This window comes from Cervus elaphus, chromosome 4, assembly GCF_910594005.1.
Source record: "Cervus elaphus chromosome 4, mCerEla1.1, whole genome shotgun sequence".
Classification (NCBI taxonomy): domain Eukaryota; kingdom Metazoa; phylum Chordata; class Mammalia; order Artiodactyla; family Cervidae; genus Cervus; species Cervus elaphus.
In genome coordinates this window covers 67,408,191-67,431,987 of record NC_057818.1, presented here as the reverse complement: position 1 = coordinate 67,431,987, position 23,797 = coordinate 67,408,191, and the positions used below count along the sequence as shown (strand labels likewise).

Sequence of the window (23,797 nt, the reverse complement as noted above, 5' to 3'; positions counted from 1 at the left end):
ATAAAACACTTAGGGGAAAATACATAGGGGGAAAGCTTCATGATGTTGGATTTGAAATTTTTTTTTTTTTTTTGGTGTTGACATGAAAAGCATAGGAAACAGAAGGAAAAATAAAGATACAAAATTCTGTGCAAAGACACAACTAACAGTGAAAAGGCAACCCACCGAATGGAAGAAAATCATTTACAAATTGTATATTTGATAAGTATCTAGAACTGCTACAACTCAAGAATGAGAAAAATAACATAAAAAAAACAAAACACTTAAAAGTGGTAAACATTCATGTCAATGTATGACAAAACCCACTGGAAAAAAAAATAAAATAAAATAAAAAAATAAAAAAAATTTTTTAAAAGTGGTAAACATAGACACTTTTTAAATTTATAGCTGTACTGAGTCTTTGTTGCTATGCTCAGTCTTTTCCTAGTTGCAGCAAGTGGGGGTTACTCTTCATGTGTACAGGCTTCTCATTGTAGTGGCTTCTCCTGTTGCAAAACAGAGGCTGTAGGCATGCAGGCTTCAGTGATTGCAGATCACACACTTTGTTGCCCTGTGGCACATGGAATCTTCCCGGACCACGAATTTAATCCATGTCCCTTGCATTGGCAGGCAAATTCTTAACCACTGAACCACCAGGAAAGTCCAAACACATTTTAAAAATGAATACACACAAATGGCCAAGAAGTATGTGATCGCAAACAAAACCACAATCAGACACTACTTCACATCCATTAGGACACCCACTATGAAACATGAAATGGAAAATAAAATTATGTTGAAGTGGTTGTGGAGATACTGGAACTCTGTGAACCTTTGATGGAAACATAAAATGGTACATCCAATAGAGGAAACAGTTCAAAATATCAAAAACAGAATGAACATAGAACAAGAACAGAATGAACAAGCGATTCCAATTCTGGCTGTACACCCAAAAGAATTGAAAGCAGTATCACAAGGTGATATCTATGCAGTCATTCTCACAGCTGCAGTCTTCACAACAGCCAAAATTGCACTTTTTACAGCAGCCAAAATAATGGGAAAAAAACAAGTGTCCATCAATGGATAAATGCGCTAACGTGGTATACGCATACTATTGAGTATTATTCAGCCTTTAAAAAGAAGGGACTTCTGAAATATGAAGTGACAGATGAAATGTGAAATTATGCTAAGTGAAGTGTTCAGAAATACACAACCTGTATGATTTCTCTTACATGAGGCAGTTAGGGCAGTCAAATTAAAGGACACAGAGAGTAGAATAGTGGTTGCCAGGGGATGGAGGAGGAGAGGAGCAGTTGTTATTTAATGGGTACAGAGTTGCACTTTTGCAAGAGGAAGAAAAGCTCTGGACATTAGTTGCATGACAGTAAGAATGTACTTGACAACACTTAACTGCACACTAAAATTCTTAAGATGGCAAGCTTTATGTATGTGTGTTTTAACACAAGAAAGAAAACAAACCCCAAAGTACATAATACGTACTTCACATCACCAATCAGAGCTGACTTTTGGCTGAACTTCTTTCCCCGTTTGCTTCCTTCCTAAGATCTTCTTCTGGTGTGAATTTTTTTGGAGCCGAATGAAGTTTGGCTAGTTTTGGTATATAGACTTTCCAACATTCATTGCACTCAGAAGGCATTTCTCCAGGGTAAATTCAACCATGTTTAAGGAGACCGGAGTCGCGTGCAATGATGTTCCCACATCCGCTGTTCTCAAAAGGCCTCATATCAACGTGAATTCGCTAGTTTTTATGGAGTCTGGAGTTTTAACTACAAAACGTTCCCACATTAACGGGACTAAAAAGGCCTTTTTCCAGTGGGACTCCTCCAATGTCTAATGAGTGTGGAGCTGCAATTAAGTGATTTTCTGTATCAATGCACTAGCCACCTACCTAGCCGCCTCTCCCCACCCGGCTTTCCCCACGGCCAGTGACCTAGGCAATGGGGGCGGCAATGAGCGCAGCGTGGTCGACTGTGGGCTCCGGGGGGGGGGGGGGGTGGGGCTCACAGTCGGCTCTGGGCAGCGGGCTAACATCTCTCCTCGCGCGATCCATTCACTTCGGTCCCCACTCAGAACTCAATGCCCTAAGAACGGTGAAAAGAGCACGAAAACCGACCAGCTCATAGAAGCCAGAAGTCCTCCTCCTAAATGCACGCGGACGAAATCATAAGCCTGCTGAACCCTATTGACTCGGTGATAGGCGGCGGCTGGACCAATGAGAGGTTAGAGGTGGGACGAGTGGCTGCGTGCGCATCCTCGGGGGCGGAACTTCCGGAGTTCTTGCCTGTCTTCTCTCCCCAATATTCTGGCCTGGAGAATTCCATGGACAGAAGAGCCTGACAGGCTACAGTGCGGGATTAAACTTCCCTCGTCGGGCACCTAAGTGATGGGGCAAAAAAGCGGGGGGAGAGGCTCAGGGATGAGGTCGGCTCAGGTGGGTTCTCCGTCTCCCGGGCCCCCACCTGGTCCGACTCCCACTTCCGAGTCTGAGGTCCGGACCGAGGGACGCCCGCTCAGGTCCCTGACGGTCAGCCATGGAGTCCAGAACTGAGGCCGGCCTTGTGAGCGGTCGCCTTTCAGCCACTGAGCCGGGGTGAGGGAGAGAGTTCCCTCGGGGGCGACGGTGCACGGCTTGCAGATGCTACCGAGTTGGCAGCCTTGGGGAAACCTGGGGTCACTTTTTCTGGGACAGAAGGAAACGAGGTGTCTCACCTGAAATGGCAGCCTGAGCAGGTGGGAGCCGTGGAAGATTGTGCAGGGAATGGGGATTGGAGAACCTTGTCTAGAGTTAGAAGATAAAAATTGGGAGAAAAGGATGCGAATGGAGGCAGGGAGACTGCTGAGGAGGCCACCGCGATAGACTCCGGTAGAATTATGGGAGAGGCTGGACTAGAGAGGTAGCGGGAGATGGGGTGAGACTCTGGGTAGGTTTCGTCAGTAGAGAGTACAGGATTTTCTGATGTGCCATGTGTGACTGTGAGCAGAAGCAGGGAGTGAAGGGCCAACTCAGGGATTTTTTTTTTTTTTTTTGCCTGAAAATATGTAGATGGAGAAGTCAGCGAGAGAGCAGGTTCCAGGGGGAAGATCATTGTTCTATTTGGACATGTTGATCCTGACACATGTCAAGATGGAGATGTCACCAAATGGAGATGGCATATGTGGAGGTGAACATAATGTCGAAGCAGAAGGAGGAGGTGGGGCTGGAGATATCAAAGGAGTGGAGGGTGTGGACTGGGCCAGGAGGGATTGGGTGGTGGAGGAGGTGCTCATGGGCCCTGTACAGGTGAGTGGAGGGGTTCCACCTCTTACCCGTCCTAATTATCACCTGGCTGGTTTTATCATCCTGATATATACACCCTCAGGGAATGGCAGTGTCCCAAGATTTCTGTCCCTTTTTTCTGTCTTGTTTCTTAGACCATGTGCTCTCACCAGGTCCAGAACCCTATGTTTAGTTATATGGAATGGTTCCATTTCTGACAACTGATGGGGGAAGGTGTGGCAGGGAGTCCTGGCCGCAGGTTGCAAAATGTCCAGACAGCTGCAGGTGATACTGAGGTGGGATGTGCAGGGAACTGTTGGTTTTGTCATATCTGGTGGGAATGGGGTGCTGGAGCTGGGATGCACAGGTATCAGGCCTTGACTGATAGCATGAGGTTGGTGGTGGTTCATAAACCACACTCTTCAAATTTTGGCAGGATTTTCCAGTTTTAGCACATCAGATGACCTGTGTTGAATCTCTCTGTACATGTGCTGGGCCTTCCTTTTTCTTTCTTTCACCTGGAGCAGCAGAGAGAACCCTGGGTACCTGATAGTGTGGACATTACTGCATCAATGGCAGGAGACACTTAAAAGTACCCGGGCTTGGTGCGACATCCTGGGAAAGGGTGTCATGTCAGAGCTGGGAACCTGTTCTATGTTCACCATTGACTGATGCTACGACCACTGGCCATACCTTGCTTCTTCCTTTTCTTCTGCATTTTGCTTTCTGTTGCCACAGTCTAAGCACACCTACGGGGGCCTTCATTTGTCACATGTTCCATTTCATTGAACACTTTGCAGTGTTCTACATTTGACCTATACATGAGATGTCTTGAGGTCTGCACATATTCATATAGTTCTTGGAATGTAGCATCACTTTTGTTGTCAGGTATTTCTAGGTCCGGAAACAACCTTTGCCACAGTGCCCACTGCCACTAGTAGCCATGCCTGTGTTTACTTGGAGGCCTGCCTTTCCTCCCTGCTATGGTCTGAATGTTAGTTTTGCCCCCAAATCCATATGTTGAAAACCTTGTGCCCAAGGTGACAATATTGGGAGATAGGGACTTTAGGGTGACCAGGTCATGCAGGCAGAGCCCTTGTGAATGAGATTCATGCTGTCATAAAAGCTCCTTCCACCATGTGAGGACAATGAGAAGTCTGCACCCTAGAAAAATGCAGACTGATCTCCAGATTCCATCTTCTACAAGTGTGAGAAATAAATTTCTCTCCCTTATAAGCCAGCCAGCCTGTGATATTTTATCATAGCATCTCAAATCAATGGAAACAGTGACTCTTCCTTCAGTCCTTAGCCGTGGTCAGGGCTCTCTCATCATGTAAGCTCCCCAGGTCCATCTCTGCATAGCAGACCTTCCTCTTTCTGGCTTTGGTCTTGGGTGTGTGTGACACACATATTTCTGATGGGGCTGTCCTTTCCATCAAAATCAACGTGCACTTTACCAGCATCTATCTGGTTACAGGTTGTTGGCATGGAGCCCAGGGTGAGGAGGCCTCTTCTGAGCAAGGTGTTTCTATAGGGATGTCAGAGGTCAGGACTGCAAAGCCAGATCCATCCTCCAGGAAGGCCCAGTCCAGTGACATGTGTGGCCCACTCTCCAGAGACCTTTTGCCTCTGCCTGAGCATGACGGAACGTACCCTGATGAAGGACTGTAAATTTGTGGAGTAGACCTTTTCCAGCACCAGGAGGAGATTAGAGACAAACTTTGCAGAAGGGCTGAGAGGCAGCCTTCATTTCTGACCAACAGCAGTGTTCACACAGGAGAGAGGACCTTGACCTGCAGTGGAGATGAGAAGCCCTTCCCAGGCAGCACAGGCCTTCTGCAGCAGCTGGGCCCTCATGGTGAGGGGCAGCCACATGGGGACACTGAGTGCCGGGAGGCCTTTGGTCGTGAACAGAGTGGTTACAGGTGCGCTCGGTGTGGGAAAACCTTCAGCCAAAAACAGATACTTGTTGAGCACCAGAAAATCCACACTGGAATACAGCTTTATGAGCACAGCAAATGCGGGAAATGCTTCAAGTACAAAGCCTACTTTATAAAGTATCAGAGAATTCACAATGGAGAAAGCCCTTATGAGTGCAGATAATGTGGGAAATGCTTTAGATGCAACTACAGACTGTGAGACATGAGAGACTTCACACCAGAGAAAGGCCTTATGAGTGCAGCAAATGTGGGAAACCTTTCATGTACAGGTCTACATTCACCAGACATCAGAGAGGTCACAATGTAAGAAGGCCTTATAAATGTGGTTAATGTGGGAAATTCTTTAAGTCAACACTCATTAAACATGAGAGAATTCATACTGGAGAAAGCCCAAGTGCAGTGAATGTGGAAGTTTATTTAGGGACACATCCGTCCTCACTAAACATCAGTGTTCACAGCACAGAAAGGCTTTATGAGTGCAGGAAATGTGTGAAATTCTTTTGGTATATCTCCACACTCACTAGATATCAAAGAACTCATACTGTAGAAAAGCCTTATGAACTTTCTGTTCTGTTCTTTATAAGCCAGTCTGTGAATGTGAGGAATTCTTTAAGTACAAGTCCAAGCTTATTAAACATTGGCAAAATCACGTTGGAGAAAGACCTTATGAATGTAGCAAATGTGGTGAATTCTTTCAGTACAACTCCAATTTCATTAAACATTGGAGAAATCACATGGAAGAGAGGCCTTTGAGTGTAGAGAGTGTGGGAAAGTCTTCAGCCACAAGAATGTACTTTTTCAGCATCAGAAAACCTGTGGGAAAGTGTTTAGCCACAAGAATGTACTTTTTCAGCATCAGAAAACCCATACTTCAGAAAGGCCTTATGCATGCAGAAAATGTCAAAAGGCCTTCGTTAGGAAGTCCCACCTCCTACATCACCAGAAAATCCACAGTGAGGACAATATGAGTGCCCTTAACGTGGAGAATTCTTTAGGAACAACCCCAACTTCATTGTGATCCCCACAGTCAAAGGCTTTGGCATAGTCAATAAAGCAGAAATAGATGTTTTTCTGCAACTCTCTTGCTTTTTCAATGATCCAACAGATGTTGGCAATTTGATCTCTGGTTCCTCTGCCTTTTCTAAAACCAGCTTAAACATCTGGACATTCATGGTTCACATACTGTTGAAGCCTGGCTTGGAGAATTTTGAGCATTACTTTAGTAGCAGGTGAGCCGAGTGCAATTGTGTGGTAGTTTGAGCATTCTTTGGCATTGCCTTTCTTTGGGGTTGGAATGAAAATTGACCTTTTCCAGTCCTGTGGCCACCGCTGAGTTTTCCAAATTTGCTGGCATGTTGAATGCAGCACTTTCACAGCATCATCTTTTAGGATTTGAAATAGCTCAACTGGAATTCCATCACCTCCACTAACTTTGTTCATAGTGACACTTCCTGAGGCCCACTTGACTTCACATGCGGGGATGTCTGGCTCTAGGTGAGTGATCATATCATTGTGATTATCTGGGTTGTGAAGATCTTTTGTATAGGTTTTCTGTGTATTCTTGCCACCTCTTCTTAATATCTTCTGCTTCTGTTAGGTCCATACCATTTCTGTCCTTTATTGAGCCCACCTTTGCATGAAATGTTCCCTTGGTATTTCTAATTTAATTAATTAAATTAATAACTAATTTAATTAATATTAGCCTCTAATTAATATCTCTAATTCCCTTGGTATCTCTTGAGAAATCTATATTCAGGTCAGGAAGCAACAGTTAGAACTGGAAATGGAACAACAGACTGGTTCCAAATAGGGAAAGGAGTATGTCAAGGCTGTATGTTGTCACCCTGCTTGCTTAACTTATATGCAGAGTACATCATAAGAAGTGCTGGACTGGATGAAGCACAGGCTGGAATCAAGATTACCGGGTGAAGTATCAATAACCTCAGATATGCAGATGACACCACCCTTATGGCAGAAAGCGAAGAACTAAAGAGCCTCTTGATGAAAGTGAAAGAGGAGAGTGAAAATGTTGGCTTAAAGCTCAACATTCAGAAAACTAAGATCATGGCATCTGGTCCCATCACTTCATGGCAAATAGATCGGGAAACAGTGGCTGACTTTATTTTTTTTGGGGGGGGGCTTCAAAATCACTGCAGATGGTGACTTCAGCCATGAAATTAAAAGATGCTTGCTCCTTGGAAGAAAAGTTATGATCAACCTAGACAGCATATTAAAAACCAGAGATATTACTTTGCCAACAAAGGTCCATCTAGTCAAAGCTATGGTTTTTCCAGTAGTAATGTATGGATGTTGGACTATAAAGAGAGGTGGACTATAAAGAAAGCTGAGCACCAAAGAATTGATGCTTTTGAACTGTGGTGTTGGAGAAGACTCTTGAGAATCCTTTGCACTGCAAGGAGAGCCAGGCAGTCCATCCTAAAGGAAATCAGTCCTGAATATTCATTGGAAGGACTGATGTTGAAGCTGAAACTCCAATACTTAGGCCACCTGATGTGAAGAAGTAACTCATTTGAAAAGACACTGATGCTGGGAAAGATTGAAGGCAGGAGGAGAATGGGATGACAGAGGATGAGATGGCTGGATGGCATCGCTAACTCAATGGACATCAGTTTGAGTAAACTCGGAGTTGGTGATGAACAGGGAGGCCTGACATGCTGCAGTCCATGGGGTCACAAAGAGTCGGACATAACTGAGCGATTGAACTGAACTGAACCACCTCGTTGAGAAAGAATTCACAGTGGTAAAAACCCTAAGAATTCAGAGAATATGGCAAATTCTTGAGGTATTACTCCAAACTCCTAGTGGTAAAGAACTTGCCTGCCAATGTAGGAGACACAAAAGATGCTGGTTTGATCCCTGGGTGTGGAAAATCCCCTGCAGGAGGGCATGGCAACCCATTCCGGTATTCTTGCCTGGAGAATCCCATGGACAAAAGAGCCTGGAAGGCTACAGTCCATAGGGCTGCACAGATTTGGACACAACTGAAGCAACTTAGCACACAAGAACGCCAAACTCTGTACACTGGAGAAGCACCCTGAGTTGATTCGGAGTGGACATTTGGAGTACAGGAAACATGGGAAATTTTGGGGTACATCTCTCAGATATCAAGAGTTCACAGCAAAGGAAGGCCTTCTGAGAGCAATGAATGTGGATAAGTCTTTAGGTGAAACAGCCCTGTTGCACATCAGAGATTTCACAATGGAGAAAGACTTCATTTGTGCAACAATTTAAGTTCAGCCAAAACTTCCACCTCATTCAGCATCAAAAAGTTCACAGCAGAGTGTTGCAAACGGGGAAAGACTTCAGCAAAATATCTGCTCTAATTTTGACTGTTGTAAAATATATGTAACAAAGTTAACCCTCTGCCTTTTAAATTGTACAGTTTAGTATGTGTAAAAATTCACTTATTGCACAACTCATCTCCAGAATTCTTGTCATCTGGCAAAAATAAAACTCTACACCCATTAAACAACATCTCTTCCTACTCCTTCCCTACCAGATATGTCTCTATGAATTTGATTACTCTGGATACTTTATACAATTATAATCATACATTTTTCATCCCTTTGCAACTGGCTTATTTAGTTTAGCATAATATCCCCATGTTGAAGCATTTGTTAGTACTTCCTTCTGCTTTGAGAAGGAATCAGAATTGACCCACTTAAGACATAGGGAAGGGTGCTGATGGAGTCAGTACTACTAATACTATGCCACATATTTGTAGACGAAGAAATCCAAATTTTATTGACATATTTACTGAGGTACTGACACATATTAAACCATTCACTGGAAGTGTAAAATGTTATTTTCACACGAGTGCATAAGGGAACCATCACCAACATCATAATAATGAACATGTCCATTACTTATAGAATTTCCACTGACCCCTTTGTATTCTCTCTCTCAGCCCTAGCCAACTTGCGATCTCCAGGGAGCTATTACAGTGTGAATTTTTTTTTTTTTAACCACACCATGCAGCTTGCAGGATCTTAGTTCCCCTACCAGGGACTGAACCCAGGACCTCAGGAGTTAAAACTGCAGAGTCTTAACCATTGGACTGCCAGGGGATTCCCAATACAGTTTGTATTTCCTGGAACTTTATTGTTATTCATGGATGGCTGCTTTCGGTAAATGCATTTATTTTTTGTATATATCTAAAATGTATTTCTAGTATTATATTTAATATTATTTTGTGTGTACAAAAGCATGGCATCATATAGGAATAAGCAAGGCCCTGTAATATACTAGAGCTGCATTTTCTGACAGTCACTCTGAGAAAAAGTTGTTTAAAGTGGGTAAGTGAAAAAAAAATAAAGTGGGTAAATTAAGTTTAAGGAAATGTGAATTGTTTCATAGGAAATTAATATCTTAAATTTTGAACCAAGCTTCCATTGGCATATCTTTCTATATTTTTCTTATTTGGCTTTTTTCTTGTAGTGTCTTTCAGCTGTGTGTTTGTGTCATAAAAGTTCTTATCCATTTATCATTAATCATTTTGGTGTGGTAAAATGTACATAAAATTTGTCGTCTATCATCTTTGTTTAGTGATGGATCCTGGCAGGAAATGGCATATGATAATTTGCTCTCCTTTAGAGCTGGGCTTCAGCTTTTGAAAGAAACTCAGACTAATAAACATTTCAATAAAAGTGTTGTTTGCTAGGTTGGACCACAGTCACTCATGATCAAGGCAGGAAAGATACCACCTCTCCAACTCTCCCTCATGCCCTGTCTGGGGTCTTTTGCATGTTGAAGGTCATGAAACAGTCTCTAAAGCTTTGGTCTACATGTATTTTACAGGCAAAAAGATAGGTGACAGCTATGAGTGGACATAGAGTGTCATATGATGTGTCCATTTCGGTGTGTAGATTAGAACTAGATGTGGTTAGTGTGTGCAGGCCAAGTCGCTTCAGTCATGTCCGACTCCTGGCGACCCTACGGACTGTAGCCTGCCAGGCTCTTCTGTCCATGGAATTCTTCAGGCAAGACTATTGGAGTGGGTTGCTGTGCCCTCCTCCAGGGGACCTTCCTGACCCAAGGATCGAACCTGCTTCTGTCTCCTGCATTGACTGGCGGGTTCTTTACCACTATTACAAATATATTACTATCTCAAATTACAGGTCCCTAAGCTTTGTGGGCTTTTTCAAGACTCCTCTACAAATTTAGGAGCATCCCATTTAAGAGTAAGCGAAGGCCCTCCCATGGCTGGAGCAGGGAACTCCTTTTCCTGGTGTCCCTGAGGGTGCTTCTTGGCTTTTACAGGTCCGGTAGGAAGTGACTTACTCTCCAAGAGTTGGTAGGTAGTGTCGGCAGAGGAAGCTACATTACCCAGAAGTCTCCCTGGTGCATGGCCGTAGCTGCACAGCCTTGTAGGTAGAGTAGTTTCCACTACCTTAGTTACCTGTGCTTTCTCAAAGTTGGTAGTTCCAGATTGTGGCTAAAGGCTAAGGGAGGATGGGAAGGGCTCTGGGAAATGAGATTCTGAAGCTGTAAACCCAGCGGGGTTTTGCTGCCTCTTAAAGGGCTTATACCCAGAGTTCCTTGGAATGTAATCTAGGGCGTGTCACAGAAATGTTTAGAGACCTATTATTTCAGACTTCATGAATTGTAGCAAACGTCCAACGACTGCACATAGAAAGGGATCCACCATACTGTAATGTTACTCAGCATCGTCTCATAGTTGTCAGCTATCTTGTTGGTTGTCAAAAACATGAACACTCTGCTTTCCATAATTTTCAGTAGGTTCACTCAAACACAATATGAAAAGCCCCCAGACAGGGCTTAGGATGGGAGATGTGGAAAAGGGATGTTTGTAGTCACCAAAGTAGCTTAAAAGGGTTATGAGGTGCCCCTGGTTCCCACAGAAAATGTCTTTCCTGCCTGAATAGTCAGTGATTAAGAATGTGAAACCTCTCTAACAGAAGCAGAACTTATCTTGTGCCATCTTCTGCCAGGACAGTATATGCCCCTCAGAATCTGACCATGTGTGCAAAGGGGCCAGCTTATCCCTGATATAAAGGTTTGTGATTCCATAATCTCTTCTCCTTGCTGGGAAATGGTTTATCATTTCACTTGTAAATTATCGCAACAGTATATACACAGGGAGTTGAGGTTTGTCTTTGGAAAAATATTTGTTAAATGGATGTTATTAAATGTTATTAATAATAATTTTATAGTTTTTCAAGGGAAGTGGCAGAAATGGTTCTAGAGAAATTTATTTGTGACAGTGGGTGAAAAGAAATCAATGAAGTTTGAGTAAGAGTCACTGATCGCTTCTCAGCCTTTTGGCTAAGATCAAGTGTGAGTAAGAGTCACTGAGTCTGAGAAGTCAGAAAATGAAGCCGAGACCTCAAGGCTTGCTGAAACCTTAGACACACTCAGACTTTGGTTAAAAAATGTGATTATTTTCATATTTGAAAACATGATGCATTAACAGTTTGGAGGGAAAGGTAAAGACAATATTTAAAAAGAGTTGCCGATAGGTAAAAATGAATAAAGAAATTGTGCTGTTTGTACTTACTAACCTATAAATGTTCAGTTAGTACTAAAAAGGATTCAGGTACAAGAGTAGCTGCATGACATACGTTGGAAACAAGATTGCCAGCTCTTCTGTGTAGAGAGCACGTGTTCTGTGTCCGGTACTGATTCTGTCAGAACACCCTAAATATTCTGACTTCAGCTTTTTTTTTTTTAACATTACAAAAAGTTAGCAGTTAGAGCTATTTTTCTCTCACTGTAATTGTGAATTAAATAATTTAGGGGCAACATTAGCTCATAAACATGTCCCCATAAACAACCTTCTCATAATGCCTTATGGTCTCTTCTGAGAGTCTGGCTAAGGAAGAACAACATAGGGGACTGAGAATTAATGTGTTTATTTTTCATATGTGGAAGACAAAGACTTCCTTTAGCCAAATTCCAAAATCTTGAACAAGAAAACACATTAGAGATAATTTCAGATAATCTGTGAAAACTAGCCAGCAACAGCCTCACACCAGTAAACTCAAGCTTCCAGAAATTAGCAAATAATTGACAGTGCCAACCTTCTAGAATTCAGCCAACAGTGTTCAGGCCCCTAGGTAACAACCAATCAGTAAATGCCTCACTATAGCAGCCCCACTTCCAAAAGTTCCCAAGTCAACTGTACTGAGCCTAGTAATACTCCTGGAAATTCATCAGTCCTTAAATATGCCCATTTTTGAAAGTGCCAACTCCTGAATGCCAGACTTCCCATTTTGAGGTGACTGCCTGACAACTAGAGCTCTTCCTTGCAGGCAGGAAAACAGGTAGTTCTGCCCCTCTTTCTCTGTATTAGATAACAAGTTCAAGTCACTGTTAGTTCACAACTTTGCAAACATTTCAAAGGCTCAACCTTTTAACTCAGTTATGAGTTTGGACTTGTGACAAATTGATGCACATGGGAGATTGAAAAAACCAATTTTCTATTATTGCTCACCTTGCTATTATCTATTTTTTGTATAAACAATATAAAAATGCAAGTATACATTTTTTTGGTGATAGATTTCGTGGAGAGTGGATATTTCTTAAATGTGGTAAAAGTCCTCTTCAAGGTCTTTGAACGATATGCAACTATTCATTCAATATTGAAAATGGACAACATTATAGTTAAACATGAGAGCTGTATGATTTCTTCAACTAGTATTAAAGCAAGTGAAAAAGTAATTGGTAAGAAAAATTCAGATTAACAAGGCTAAAAAATAAATAGGAGAAGTTGTAAGGAGCTTCCACACTGATTATCGTCATCAGTCCTCCAACTCGCACTACTGTTGAGCCTGTATCTCATTATCAACATTCAGTGGGGAAGGGAACATAAACTGGATGCATCCACTGTAGAAGCGGTGGGACGCCTATTATGTTCACTGTGGAAGCCCCACCAAGATCTGGTCTGCCACAGCTGCCACCGCAGACCCCAGCCTGCCACAGGTGCAGTCCCACAGACACCCCCCTGTGCCTTGCTTCTCAAGGACAACTTGAGTCCTTGACGATGTGGTACATCAGCAGTGGGTCTACACTCTGCTTTGTGTTGAGTTTCTTGGCTTTTCATTCTCAGTCTGACACCTGGAATTTGTTATTAGTTCCTAGTTGTTTGAGATACTTGGAGGATCAGGCCATTCCTTTTCAAACCTTTTTTATTGTCCTTTTAGATACAGTTATTGTTTTCTGTGCTGTCGAAAAGTGTAGTTTTGTTGTGAGTTGAATCATGGCGGGAACAGAAGTACTGCCCTATAAACCTGTTCAGACCAGCTTCACAGACCAATGGGCTTGCAGTTCTCATAGTACTGGAGGCTACATGACAAACTGCCCTGTGGGTCACCAATAAACCAAATGAGGACTCCTTCCATCTCGAAATTGTTGTATAGTAGTGTGAGCTGGGCAGTATTATAGAGAACATTCTCACCAGTATCCACGTGCCAGGGGAATCATTGTGGGTCTGTGGGGTGAAGAGGCCAAACATCAGGTTAGGAAACTAAGGTCCACAAGAATTACATTCCTAGTGACCACTGCCTGGCCTTGGGGTTGTCTAAGCCTGAATCTTCTCTCCCCTGAAAAATCCCTGTATTTCCCATTCCTGTTACAATCCTAATTCTGTGCCTGCCGTGCTGAATAAGATAACTGTACAAAGGATGACTTAAGCCCTCAATGGCCACTCAGGGGAACACCTGATTTGAACAAAAAGGTTCATTTGAGAGACCCCTTTGAAAATGAAGGAATTCTTTAAATAATTAGAATTCTCAGGCCCAATGGATAGCCTTTTTTATTAGTATGCAGAGGCCTCCAAATTCAATTCTGAAATAAGTTACATCGCTAAAGATTCCTTGGCCAAACCTACTGAGCAAGCAGACAAGCTTCAGCAGAAACAAGGGAGACTCAATGCCCTGTAAACCATCTCCATGACCTCCAGCTGCCTCCCACACTCAGCTCGCTCTCCTCCCACATCCCGGGCTCTCCCCTCCCACATTCAGCTCTCTGTACTGCCCCTTCTGATCTCTCTTCTTAGCCCCTCTCCCCTTGCTCTTTTTCTTGCTGACTCCCTACTGGTAAGCAAAAGTCAGATTGATACTGTTTGCAGTCGCAAATTAAGGATTTGTTGTGGGGCAAAACTCTAGGTTGGTGGACAAAAAAAGAAGATAACAAATTAACAAAATCAGGAGTGAAGACATTACTGACCCTACAGAAATTAAAAGTCTCATAAGAGAATATTATAAACAATCCTAATCCTCTCAAATGAGACAATTTAATTAAAATGGACAAATTCCTAGAAAGATACGAATTATTAATTCTGACACAAAGAATTTATATAGAACTATACTAAGTAGATTTTGCTGATACACAACATGATCCAGTGGGATATGTCCCAGGAAATACAAGGTTGGTTTAACATTTGAATATCAATTAATGAAATATACCATATAAATAAGACACAAGAAAAAAAGCCCCCACAGCCATATGATGATTATCACAATAAATGGAAAGGACTGGAACAGTCAGTCTAGAAATACATTCACACTAATATAGTCAAGTGGGCTTTAAAAAGTGAGCAAAGGCTAAGGAATGGAGAAAGGATAGTCTTTTAAACAAATGGGGTTTTAAAAAAATGATCCAGACACAAATCTTCCACTTTTCAACAATATTTTTGGAAAATGGATAATAAACCTAAAAACAAAACTATAGAACATCTAGAAGATAACACAGGAGATAATGAAGACCTTAGGGTATGGCGAGGAGTTTTTAGCTACAACACCAAAAACGCAATCCATTAAAGAAAAACTGAGTATCTTGGACTTGACTAAAATTTAAAATTTCTGCTCTGAAAGCAGAAGACACTGTTAAAAGAATATGAAAAGATACTTGTCATAAGTCATTACAAAAGTGCAGTTAGAGCAACAACAACATGCTATTACTACACAACTATTTGGCAAAAATCCAAAACACTGACACCAGCAAATGCTGACAAAGACATGGAGTTAGAGTTCTTATCTATTGCTACTGGGAATGCAAAAGGATTTTTTGCAGCCATTCTGGAAGACAGCGTCTTACTCTTACTGGACTTCCCTGGTGGTCTAGTGGTTAAGAATTTGCATGCCAGTGTGGCGGGCACGGGTTCAGTACTTGGTCTGGGAAGAATCCCACATGCCACTGAACACCTAAGCCCATGCACCACAACTACTGAGCCTGTGTGCTGCAACTACTGAAGCCCGCAAGCCTAGGGCCCATGCTCTGCAACAGGAGAAGCCTCCAAAGTGTGAAACTGCACACAACAAAAAGAGTAGCCTCTACTTGCCACAAGTAGAGAAAGCCTGTGCATGACAATGAAGACACAGCACAGCCAAAAAAATGAAAAAGTTAAAAAAAGAAAACATATTCTTACTACTACCCAGCAAATCATACTCCTTGGCTTGAACCCAAATGAACTGAATACTTACATCCACTTACACACAATGCATGATGCGTTTATTCATAAATGCCAAATCTTGGAAGCAATCAAGATGTTCTTCAGTGACTGGATAAGCAAACTTTGGTACATCCATACAATGTAATATAATTCAATGATAACTAATACACAGATCTTCACAGCTGCTTTATTTGTAACAGCCAAACCAGAAACAACCCAAACATCCACTAACAGGTGAATGGATAAAAGAACAATTGTGGTATATCCATACAATGGAATAGTACTCAACAAGACAAATGAGTAACTGATACATGCAATAATATGGCTTAATGTCAAAAAAGTTATGTTTGGTGAAAAGTGCCAGAGTCCCCACTCTCCACAAAGTATATAATTCTGTTTATATGAAATTCTAGAATATGCTTGCTACTATTTGTGAATTGCGGGAAAGGGGGGGTTAGAAAGGACGAGGAGGAAAGGATTATAAAGGGACCCAAGGAATCTCTTGGCTGTGTTGGATATCTCCATTATCTTGATGTGTGGTCTCGTCAGTATATACACATGCTGAATCATAAAACGTTTTACACTTTACATATATGCCATTTATTTCATGTCATCATACCTCAACAAAGATGTTAAGAACTAAATAATACCCATAAATATCTGTATTTACCATTCTTCTTGGAAAGTCCCATCTGCCAACTGTTTTGGTTCTACCATATCCCTCTCCACACAATTTAGGAGCATAAGCCCTGCCTCAGGATCAGCAAAAACTGCAGAGCAATGAAGTCCACGTCTACCTTACTCACTAGGAATGCTGACGGGTCAGAGAAGCCCAAGCCCTGAATCTTTCTTCTGTCACTGCTGGGGTTCCTGCCTGTGCAGTGATGGCCAGAACATCAACAGCCCAGGGAGATACAGGAATCCACAGACCTTCATTTACTGAGACAGTGTGTCAGCCACAGGAGACTCAGAGGTGTGAAGGTCCTGAGAATTTCTGTATACTTTCATGCCATACAGCCAAAATCGCAGGGACATATAGAGACGCCGCCTTAAGAACAGACACCCACCCTCTCACGAGCCTCAGTCATCCCCACTCCATTATCTCAGTGTCTCTGTACCAATGATGATTCCGACCTTTCCTGGTGTGAGTCCTATAATCTTGAAAAGGGACACAGCACATTGACTGCATTCATAAGGCCTTTCTCCAGTGTGAAGTTTCTGGGTGTTAAACAAGTTTAAGAGATGCAGCTAAAGGGTCACCAAAACTGTTGCATTCATGACGTCCTTCTCCAGGGTGAGCTTTCTGGTGCCGAACAAGATGGGAGCTTCTGCTATAGGCCTTCCCACATTCACTGCACACGTAAGGCTTTTCTCCAGTGTGAACTCTCTGGTGTAGAATGAGGCTAGAGTTGCGGCTAAAGAATTTCCCACATTCACTGCACTCATAAGGTCTCGCTCCAGTGTGAACTTTCTGGTGTTGAACAAGGTGGGAGCTACTAATGTAAGCTTTTCCGCATTCACTACACACATAAGGCCTTGCTCCACTGTGAACTCTCTGGTGTAGAATGAGGCTGGAATTGTGGCTAAAGCATTTCCCACATTCACTGCATTCATAAGGCTTCGCTCCAGTGTGAATTCTCTGGTGCACAATCAGGTTGGAGCTATGGCTAAAAAATTTTCCACAGTCATTGCACTCATAAGGCCTTTCTCCAGTGTGGATTTTCCGGTGCTGCACAAGTGTATCTTTACGGCTAAAGGCCTTTCCACACTCACTGCACTCATAAGGCCGTGCACCAGTGTGAATTATCTGGTGCTGAACAAGTGTGTCTTTGCAGCCAAAAGCCTTCCCGCATTTGCCACACACATAAGACTTTGCTCCTGTGTGGACTCTCCTATGTTTAATGAGGCTGGAGTTATGGCTAAAGAATTTTCCACATTCAATGCACTCATAAGGCCTCGCCCCGGTGTGAATTCTCCAGTGCTCAATAAGGTGAGAGCTTTGGCTAAAGAATTTTCCACATTCACTGCACTCATAAGGCCTCTCCCCTGTGTGAAATCTCTGGTGCTGCACAAGTGTGTCTTTACGACTGAAGGCCTTCCCACATTCACTGCACTTATAAGGCCTTTCTCCGGTGTGAATTCTCTGGTGCTGAACGAGGTGAGAACTTCTGCTGTAGGCTTTTCCACATTCAGTGCAGTCATAAGACCTTTCTCCAGTGTGAACTCTCTGGTGCTGCACAAGTGTGTCTTTGCGGCTGAAGGCCTTTCCACATTCACTGCATGCATATTGTCTTTTGCCAGTGTGAAATTTCTGGTGAGTTTTTAGGTGAGACAAGTGAATGAAGGCCTTGCCACACTCCGTACACACATGTGATGTTTCCCCATCATGAAGTTTTCTGTGGTGAATAAGAGTGGATTTCTCCTTGGACAGATTTCCACAAGGTAGGAACCTAAAGGATCGCACTTCAACCGCCTGAGTTATCTGGTTGTCGAGGAGAGTGAAGGCGTTCATGAAGGCTTTCTCATCATCAGCGCAATTGAAAAACATCAGTTCATCACTGTCTCCCTGGTGTCGCCTTAGACTGGACTTGTGTGCAAATGACTCCACAAACTCAGCTCTTCTGCATGGACTCAGCCCACTGTGAGTGCTCTGATGCTGGAAAAGGCTAGAGCTATCCAGCACGTCCATCCCTTTCCCCCTGCAAGTAAGAGGTCTCCCTAACTCATAGGTGGCACAGCTCTTCACACATGAGGCCTCATCACCATCCCCTTGGATGGGATTGTTCCCACCATGTGGTTTCTGGTGCTGATGAAAGTTCTCACTCAACAGGAATCCTCGCCCACAGGGGTCACTTGTGTTCTGTGTAGGGCATGAACCCTGGTGCTCAGCCAGGTGGAAAATGTCTTTCAAGAGCGGGTCACTTCTCTCACACGGATGGACTTTCTGGATAAGTGGACAGGACCCAGGAATCCTGACCTCTGACACTCCTTCTACACAAATGCTCTGCTCGGAAGGGGCCTCCTCGTTGTCTGCTTCACACCAACAACCTGAAAGCAAAGAATGCTAGTGAAGGACATGTTGACTTTGGTGGGAAGCAGCAAGTCCATCAACTCTGAGTGTGTGACACACCAATGAGTGAGTCCCTGGGCTTTTGCAGGATGAGGGGGCCAGGATCAGGGTAGGGAAGGGCCCATTGTCAGTCCTGCACCTTGGAAGGTATGGAGGACTTCTAATGATGTGTAAAGACACAATGATAGTGGACAGTACTGGAAGCGGAGGCGAGGTCTCCAACTCACTCCTCTACAAAGGGTTTCAGCAGGGTCTTGGCTTTTGGTGTCAGGTGAGCCTGGTGCAGAAGGCTGTGTCCACGCCCAGGAAAATCTGATTGCAAGTAAGTAGCTGGCTCTTCTGGACTACGTACAGATATGTGCACAACTTACGACATGTTAAAGCAGCCAATGTTACAGAGCATTTTGGAGTAAGCTGAGGAGAATGAGTGACAGAGGCCAGAGAGGTGGGAAAACAGACAAGGAAAGGAAGACAAAGGAGAAACGCCAAGTACAATGAACAGTGAGGAAAGGGAGAAGTAAGGTACTGCTAAGGGCCTTGGCAAGAAAACACTGGTGAACAGGCTGACAGTACAAAGTGAACCCTGCTCCCAGATGGTTCTCTCAGTTCCTATGGGGCAGTGCTAGGCTCTCTCTGGCCTCTCAGTGTGGCTGGAGTCAGGTCCACCCACAGGCACCCAGTGCTTTCTACCTCTCTGCCACTGGGCAACTACATGGGATCTGGAAGGTGGAAGTTGTGGGGAAAGAAAAAAAAGCGGGCGCGGGGGGGTGCAGAAAATAACAACATTCTTGATCAGCCCTACTCCAATTAATAAAAAAAAAAAAAGGGCAGGGCAAATGAAAGGTCCAGATAGACCATCCCACAGAGAAGAAGAGAAGATGTTAAAAAACAAAAACAAACCCAAAGGAGGACTCACCAGAACACCCCTATGCCCTCCACAAGCAGGGACTATGTCAGTACCTATAACTCCTGGCACAGTCCGTCCCCAACAACTGTCAGCCAGAGCCCTGAACTCCTAACCTGATCCAAAAAGGCTTTGGGCAGCAGGTGTCAGATTGCTCAGGGAGGGGACACCACCACAGCCCTGGGCATCTACAGCCCCTACCCTAGGGACCAAGATGGGAGGGAGAAGAGCCCCTGATTTGACAGGACAGGAAGAGCTGCCCCCAGGGCACCAGGGAAAAACCAAACCTAAGGACACTGCAGCAGGCGTGTGAGCCTGTGGCAGGCAGCCTCTCTGATGGCCCAGGAAGACCTATCACCTGGTGTTCTTGCCCTTGCATGAGCCACTTCCCTTGATGGAGGCAACACTGACTGACCTGTTTCTAAGAACAGAACAGGAAAAAATGATGGGATCACTGTTTCCAGGTCAGGTTAGAAAAAGACCAGCTACCATCCTGGACATTCTCCACTCAGAGAGAAGGTTCCTTCCCTGCTGTGAGATGCGCTACAGAAAGGCTACAGTGACAAGGAAGCCAGGGGGCGTCTGACCAACAGCCAGCGAGGAACTAACGCTTACAGTCTAACAAGTCACAAGAAATGACCTTTTGGAAACACAAAACATGAGTGAGTTCGTGAATGAGATCCTCTCAAGAATGGCCTTCAGATGAGAACAGTTTGGCTGGGAGCTTGACTGAAGCCTTATGACAGACCCTGAGCCAAAAGCACCAGATAAGCTGTGACGAGTTCCTAGCATGCTGAAACTTACATAATGCCTTTTTATTATTTTATGTCACTCACTTTTGGAGTAGTTTGACATGTACCACTAGATAACTGAAACAGGGACTTACCCAAGGCAGCCACGTGTGCAAAGTTCTCCAGCATCACACTGCGGTACAGGAGTCTCTGAGGTTCCTCCAGCAGCTCCCACTCCTCCCGGGAGAAGTACACGAACACATCCTCAAAGGTCACACCGCCCTGCCACGATGGGGACAGCTGAGCCCGCAGACAACAGGACTCCCCAGGCCCTCCACTCACCTCCCACCCCCTGGTTCCACTGCTCCCCAGTCCCCCAACTCAGAGGTGATACTCGGCCACGACACCACTACTAGCTGCCCTCTCCTGTCCCTCTGACCACTGCGTGCAGCCCAGAGCAAAATCAGACAGGTGGGCAGACAGAGACTATGTAAGCCACGGTCCAGCAGGAAGGGCACCAAATCTCTCCCGCTGGCATCCTCCTGACCATGCCTCCCAGACACAACTTTAAGGCATCAGCCCATGTTCTTCCCCATGTACATCACTCTGAACCACACCTTCCTCATATCTGGGGTCCTCCCCCCAATTAAGACTGAAAACTTTCCAGTCCACACTTCCAAGGCACATCCCACCCCTGAAGTCACTCTGCACACAGAATCCAGGAAGAACACCTTTGTGTCTGACAGGCTCCACTGCCACCCCAGTGCCTGAGCAAGACACCCAGTCCTCAGTGCCCAGTTGGGACTTTCTTTGCCACCATCAACACTTCTGTAGATCACTGCAGTAGCCTCCTCCCTCACGCCCACACTCCATTCTCAACTAGACAGCAGCCAGAAGGAGCCTATTTTGATTTGATTCTCTCTTCTCTTCCAAATCTTCCATGTCTTTTGTGCATGCTACATGTTCAGTCACTTAGTCGAGCCTGTTTCTTTGGGACCCTAAAGACTGCAGCCCGCCTGGTTTCTCTGTCTATGGGATTTCCCAGGCAGGACTACTGGAATGGGTTGCCACTGCCTCCTCCAGGGGCTCTTCCTGACCCAGGGATTAAACCCGTGTCTCCTGCATCTTCTACACTGCAGGCGGACTCTTTACCACTGAAGTATCCGGGAAGCCCATGTCTTTCATCACCTTCAAAACAGAAGCCCAGCTCCTCAGCCTGCCATTTGCCCGACTCCTGACCCTTTTCTCAACAGACAGAACTAAGACCCATGGCTCCCTAAGGACTCCCAACTCAATCTTACCTCTAAGCATTTGCATAAGATGTTCCTGAGTCTAATACACCTGTCCAGTCTTCCTCCTACTGGCTGCCCAAAGCAGGAACCTCTTCATATAACTCTTGGCTGAGATTCAGGGTGCTGGGCTAGAAAGGACCCCTCCTTTGAGGCCCCTAGACTCAAGCGCAGAGGGAGGGACAGGTGAAGAGTCGCAGAACATCACTACGTCTCATCAGGGAACCTCCACTGCCCCCACTTTAAAAACTCCTCTAACGTCCACAGCCACCACTCTAATCACCCACAATCAACACGCTTGGACTACTGCAGTCGACTCCCTCCTGGTCTCACGTCCCACCCTCAGGCTCCCCCAGCCTTTCCACTGTACTACCAGAAGGAGCCTGTCAACATCGGCGTCAGATCACCTCCCTTCTCTGTTAGAAACCTTCCGTGGTTCCCATCACCGTCAGTACAGAGGTCCAGCTCCCCAGGCTGCCATTCCAGTCCGACTCCTGACTGCTTGCTCTCTGTTCTCAGCACACATAACCGCAGACACCTGCCGTTTCCAGAACGTGCTTAATTCCTCTTCACCTCCAAGTGTTGGTACCTGGGACTCCTAAGCCCTGGAAACCATTTCGCACCTCATCTCAACACTGGGAACGGGATCCTCCCCACGTATTCACTGTCAATGACCGCCCTTCACCGCCTTCTTACTCAAGAGAAGGGAGCGACGAAGGCCAAGTTCGGAAAGCCTGAGAACACAACATCGCCCACACCTGAGTCGGCGAGGACTTGAGGGACCCTCCACTCACCTGAGCCCGGTCCATAAGCGCCGCAGCCGCCATGGGGTCCTGTGAGCAGAACCTGGTCGAGAAACTGGCGGTTGGAGCTGCTCCGCGGGAGCAACGGGACCCGCACACCCCCTGGGTGCGGTGGGCCCTGGACGATGGTCGAGCTCCGAGCCTTGGTTTCCTCCCGGTCAAAACGGCGTACGGGCTCCGGGTGCCGCCTCCGGAAGCGAACGAGGACGGAGAGCGAGGGCGAAGGCCTGGGAAGGAGTGCGGCCCCAGTCCACTGTTCCGCGCTAGGCGGCCCGTCCCACGGCGGCGACCATGGATCGTAATAACGACGCGGACTGAGGCCCCGACCTTATTACCGTCCTTTCCTATTCGCTTCCCAAGAGTCGCACGGAAAGCGGAACCTACGCCGACTCGCAGGCCCCACAGCCCCTCTGGACAGTACCGGCGCCAGCAAAATACGTCACGACCGTGTGACCGGAAGTCCCGCCTCTGTCTGAAAGGGCCAACGGAAACGCGCATATTCTGGGCTGCCATTGGCGCAGAGCGGATGCACCGCAGAACAGACTTCTGGGTAAAGGAGTCTGTGGCCGACATCCAACCAGGGAAAGGGCCGATTTCAGGTTGTCCCCGACAGCTCCGAGGAAGCAGGTGGAGAAAGAAAGGTCCGAGAAAAATGACGTCCTGAAGTACCAGAAGGTGTTAGTTGCTCAGTCGTGTCCAACTCTCTGACCCATGGCTTGTAGACCCCCCAGGCTCCTCTGTCCATGGAATTCTCCAGGCAAGAATACTGGAGTGGGTTGACATTCCCGTCCTCTAGGGAATCTTCCTGACCCAGGGATTGAACCCGAGTCTCCTGCATTGCCATCTGAGCCATCCAGGAAGTGCCAGACCTCCTCATAAAGGCGACGCGCCCAGATTTCTGTGATGACTTGTAGGAAAGCAGCGTCTTCCGACGTCTCCAGCAGGTGGAGCATTCTTTCATCCTGGGAGAGCTGCTTCACCTCTTGGGAGTTTTGGGGACTGAGATTTAAATTGAATGATGGAAAGGAATTCTCTGGTGGCCCAGTAGGTTAGGACTCTACCCTTCCCCAACAGGGGCCCGGGTTTGATCCCTAGTCGGGAACTACGAACCCCAAGCTACTAGCGCAGCCAAAAGAAAAAAAAAAGGAAAATTGAAGATCAATATCCCTCTCTTGTGCAGTCTTCATGTAGTAACATAAATGTTCCTGCTATTCGTTGATATCCAAAACGGGCTCAGCATCCCTTCTGAACTTGCCCAAAACGCACATTCCGGGATCCAACCTACACTTTCTGACACAGAAACCCCGGGGGTGGGAACTGGAAGTCGTGACCACCTCCCTGCCCCAACTACAGCAACTGAAATGGGAAAATA

At 45.2% G+C, this 23,797-nt stretch overlaps 1 protein-coding gene and 1 pseudogene across 4 annotated transcripts; one reads left to right on the top strand and one right to left on the bottom strand.

Annotated features, from left to right (window-relative positions):
* Positions 1-391: 391 nt before the first annotated feature.
* ZNF304 (zinc finger protein 304) lies at positions 392-23,213 on the bottom strand. Of its 4 annotated transcripts, none has more exons than XM_043900423.1 (3): positions 22,417-23,209; positions 20,489-20,615; positions 392-2,376 (listed from the first exon to the last, which is right to left on the bottom strand). In XM_043900423.1, exons 1-3 carry the CDS (start codon positions 22,996-22,998, stop codon positions 2,342-2,344), a joined length of 744 nt encoding a protein of 247 aa, XP_043756358.1. In that variant the 5' UTR covers positions 22,999-23,209; the 3' UTR covers positions 392-2,341. The 4 variants fall into 4 exon arrangements, 3 of the variants coding, with proteins under 3 accessions (XP_043756358.1, XP_043756359.1, XP_043756357.1); XM_043900424.1 differs by lacking the exon at positions 392-2,376 and adding an exon at positions 7,817-13,666; XM_043900422.1 differs by lacking the exon at positions 392-2,376 and adding an exon at positions 15,661-18,676 and having other exon boundaries at positions 22,417-23,165.
* On the top strand, positions 2,387-6,324 carry LOC122692653 (annotated as a pseudogene).
* Positions 23,214-23,797: the final 584 nt, after the last annotated feature.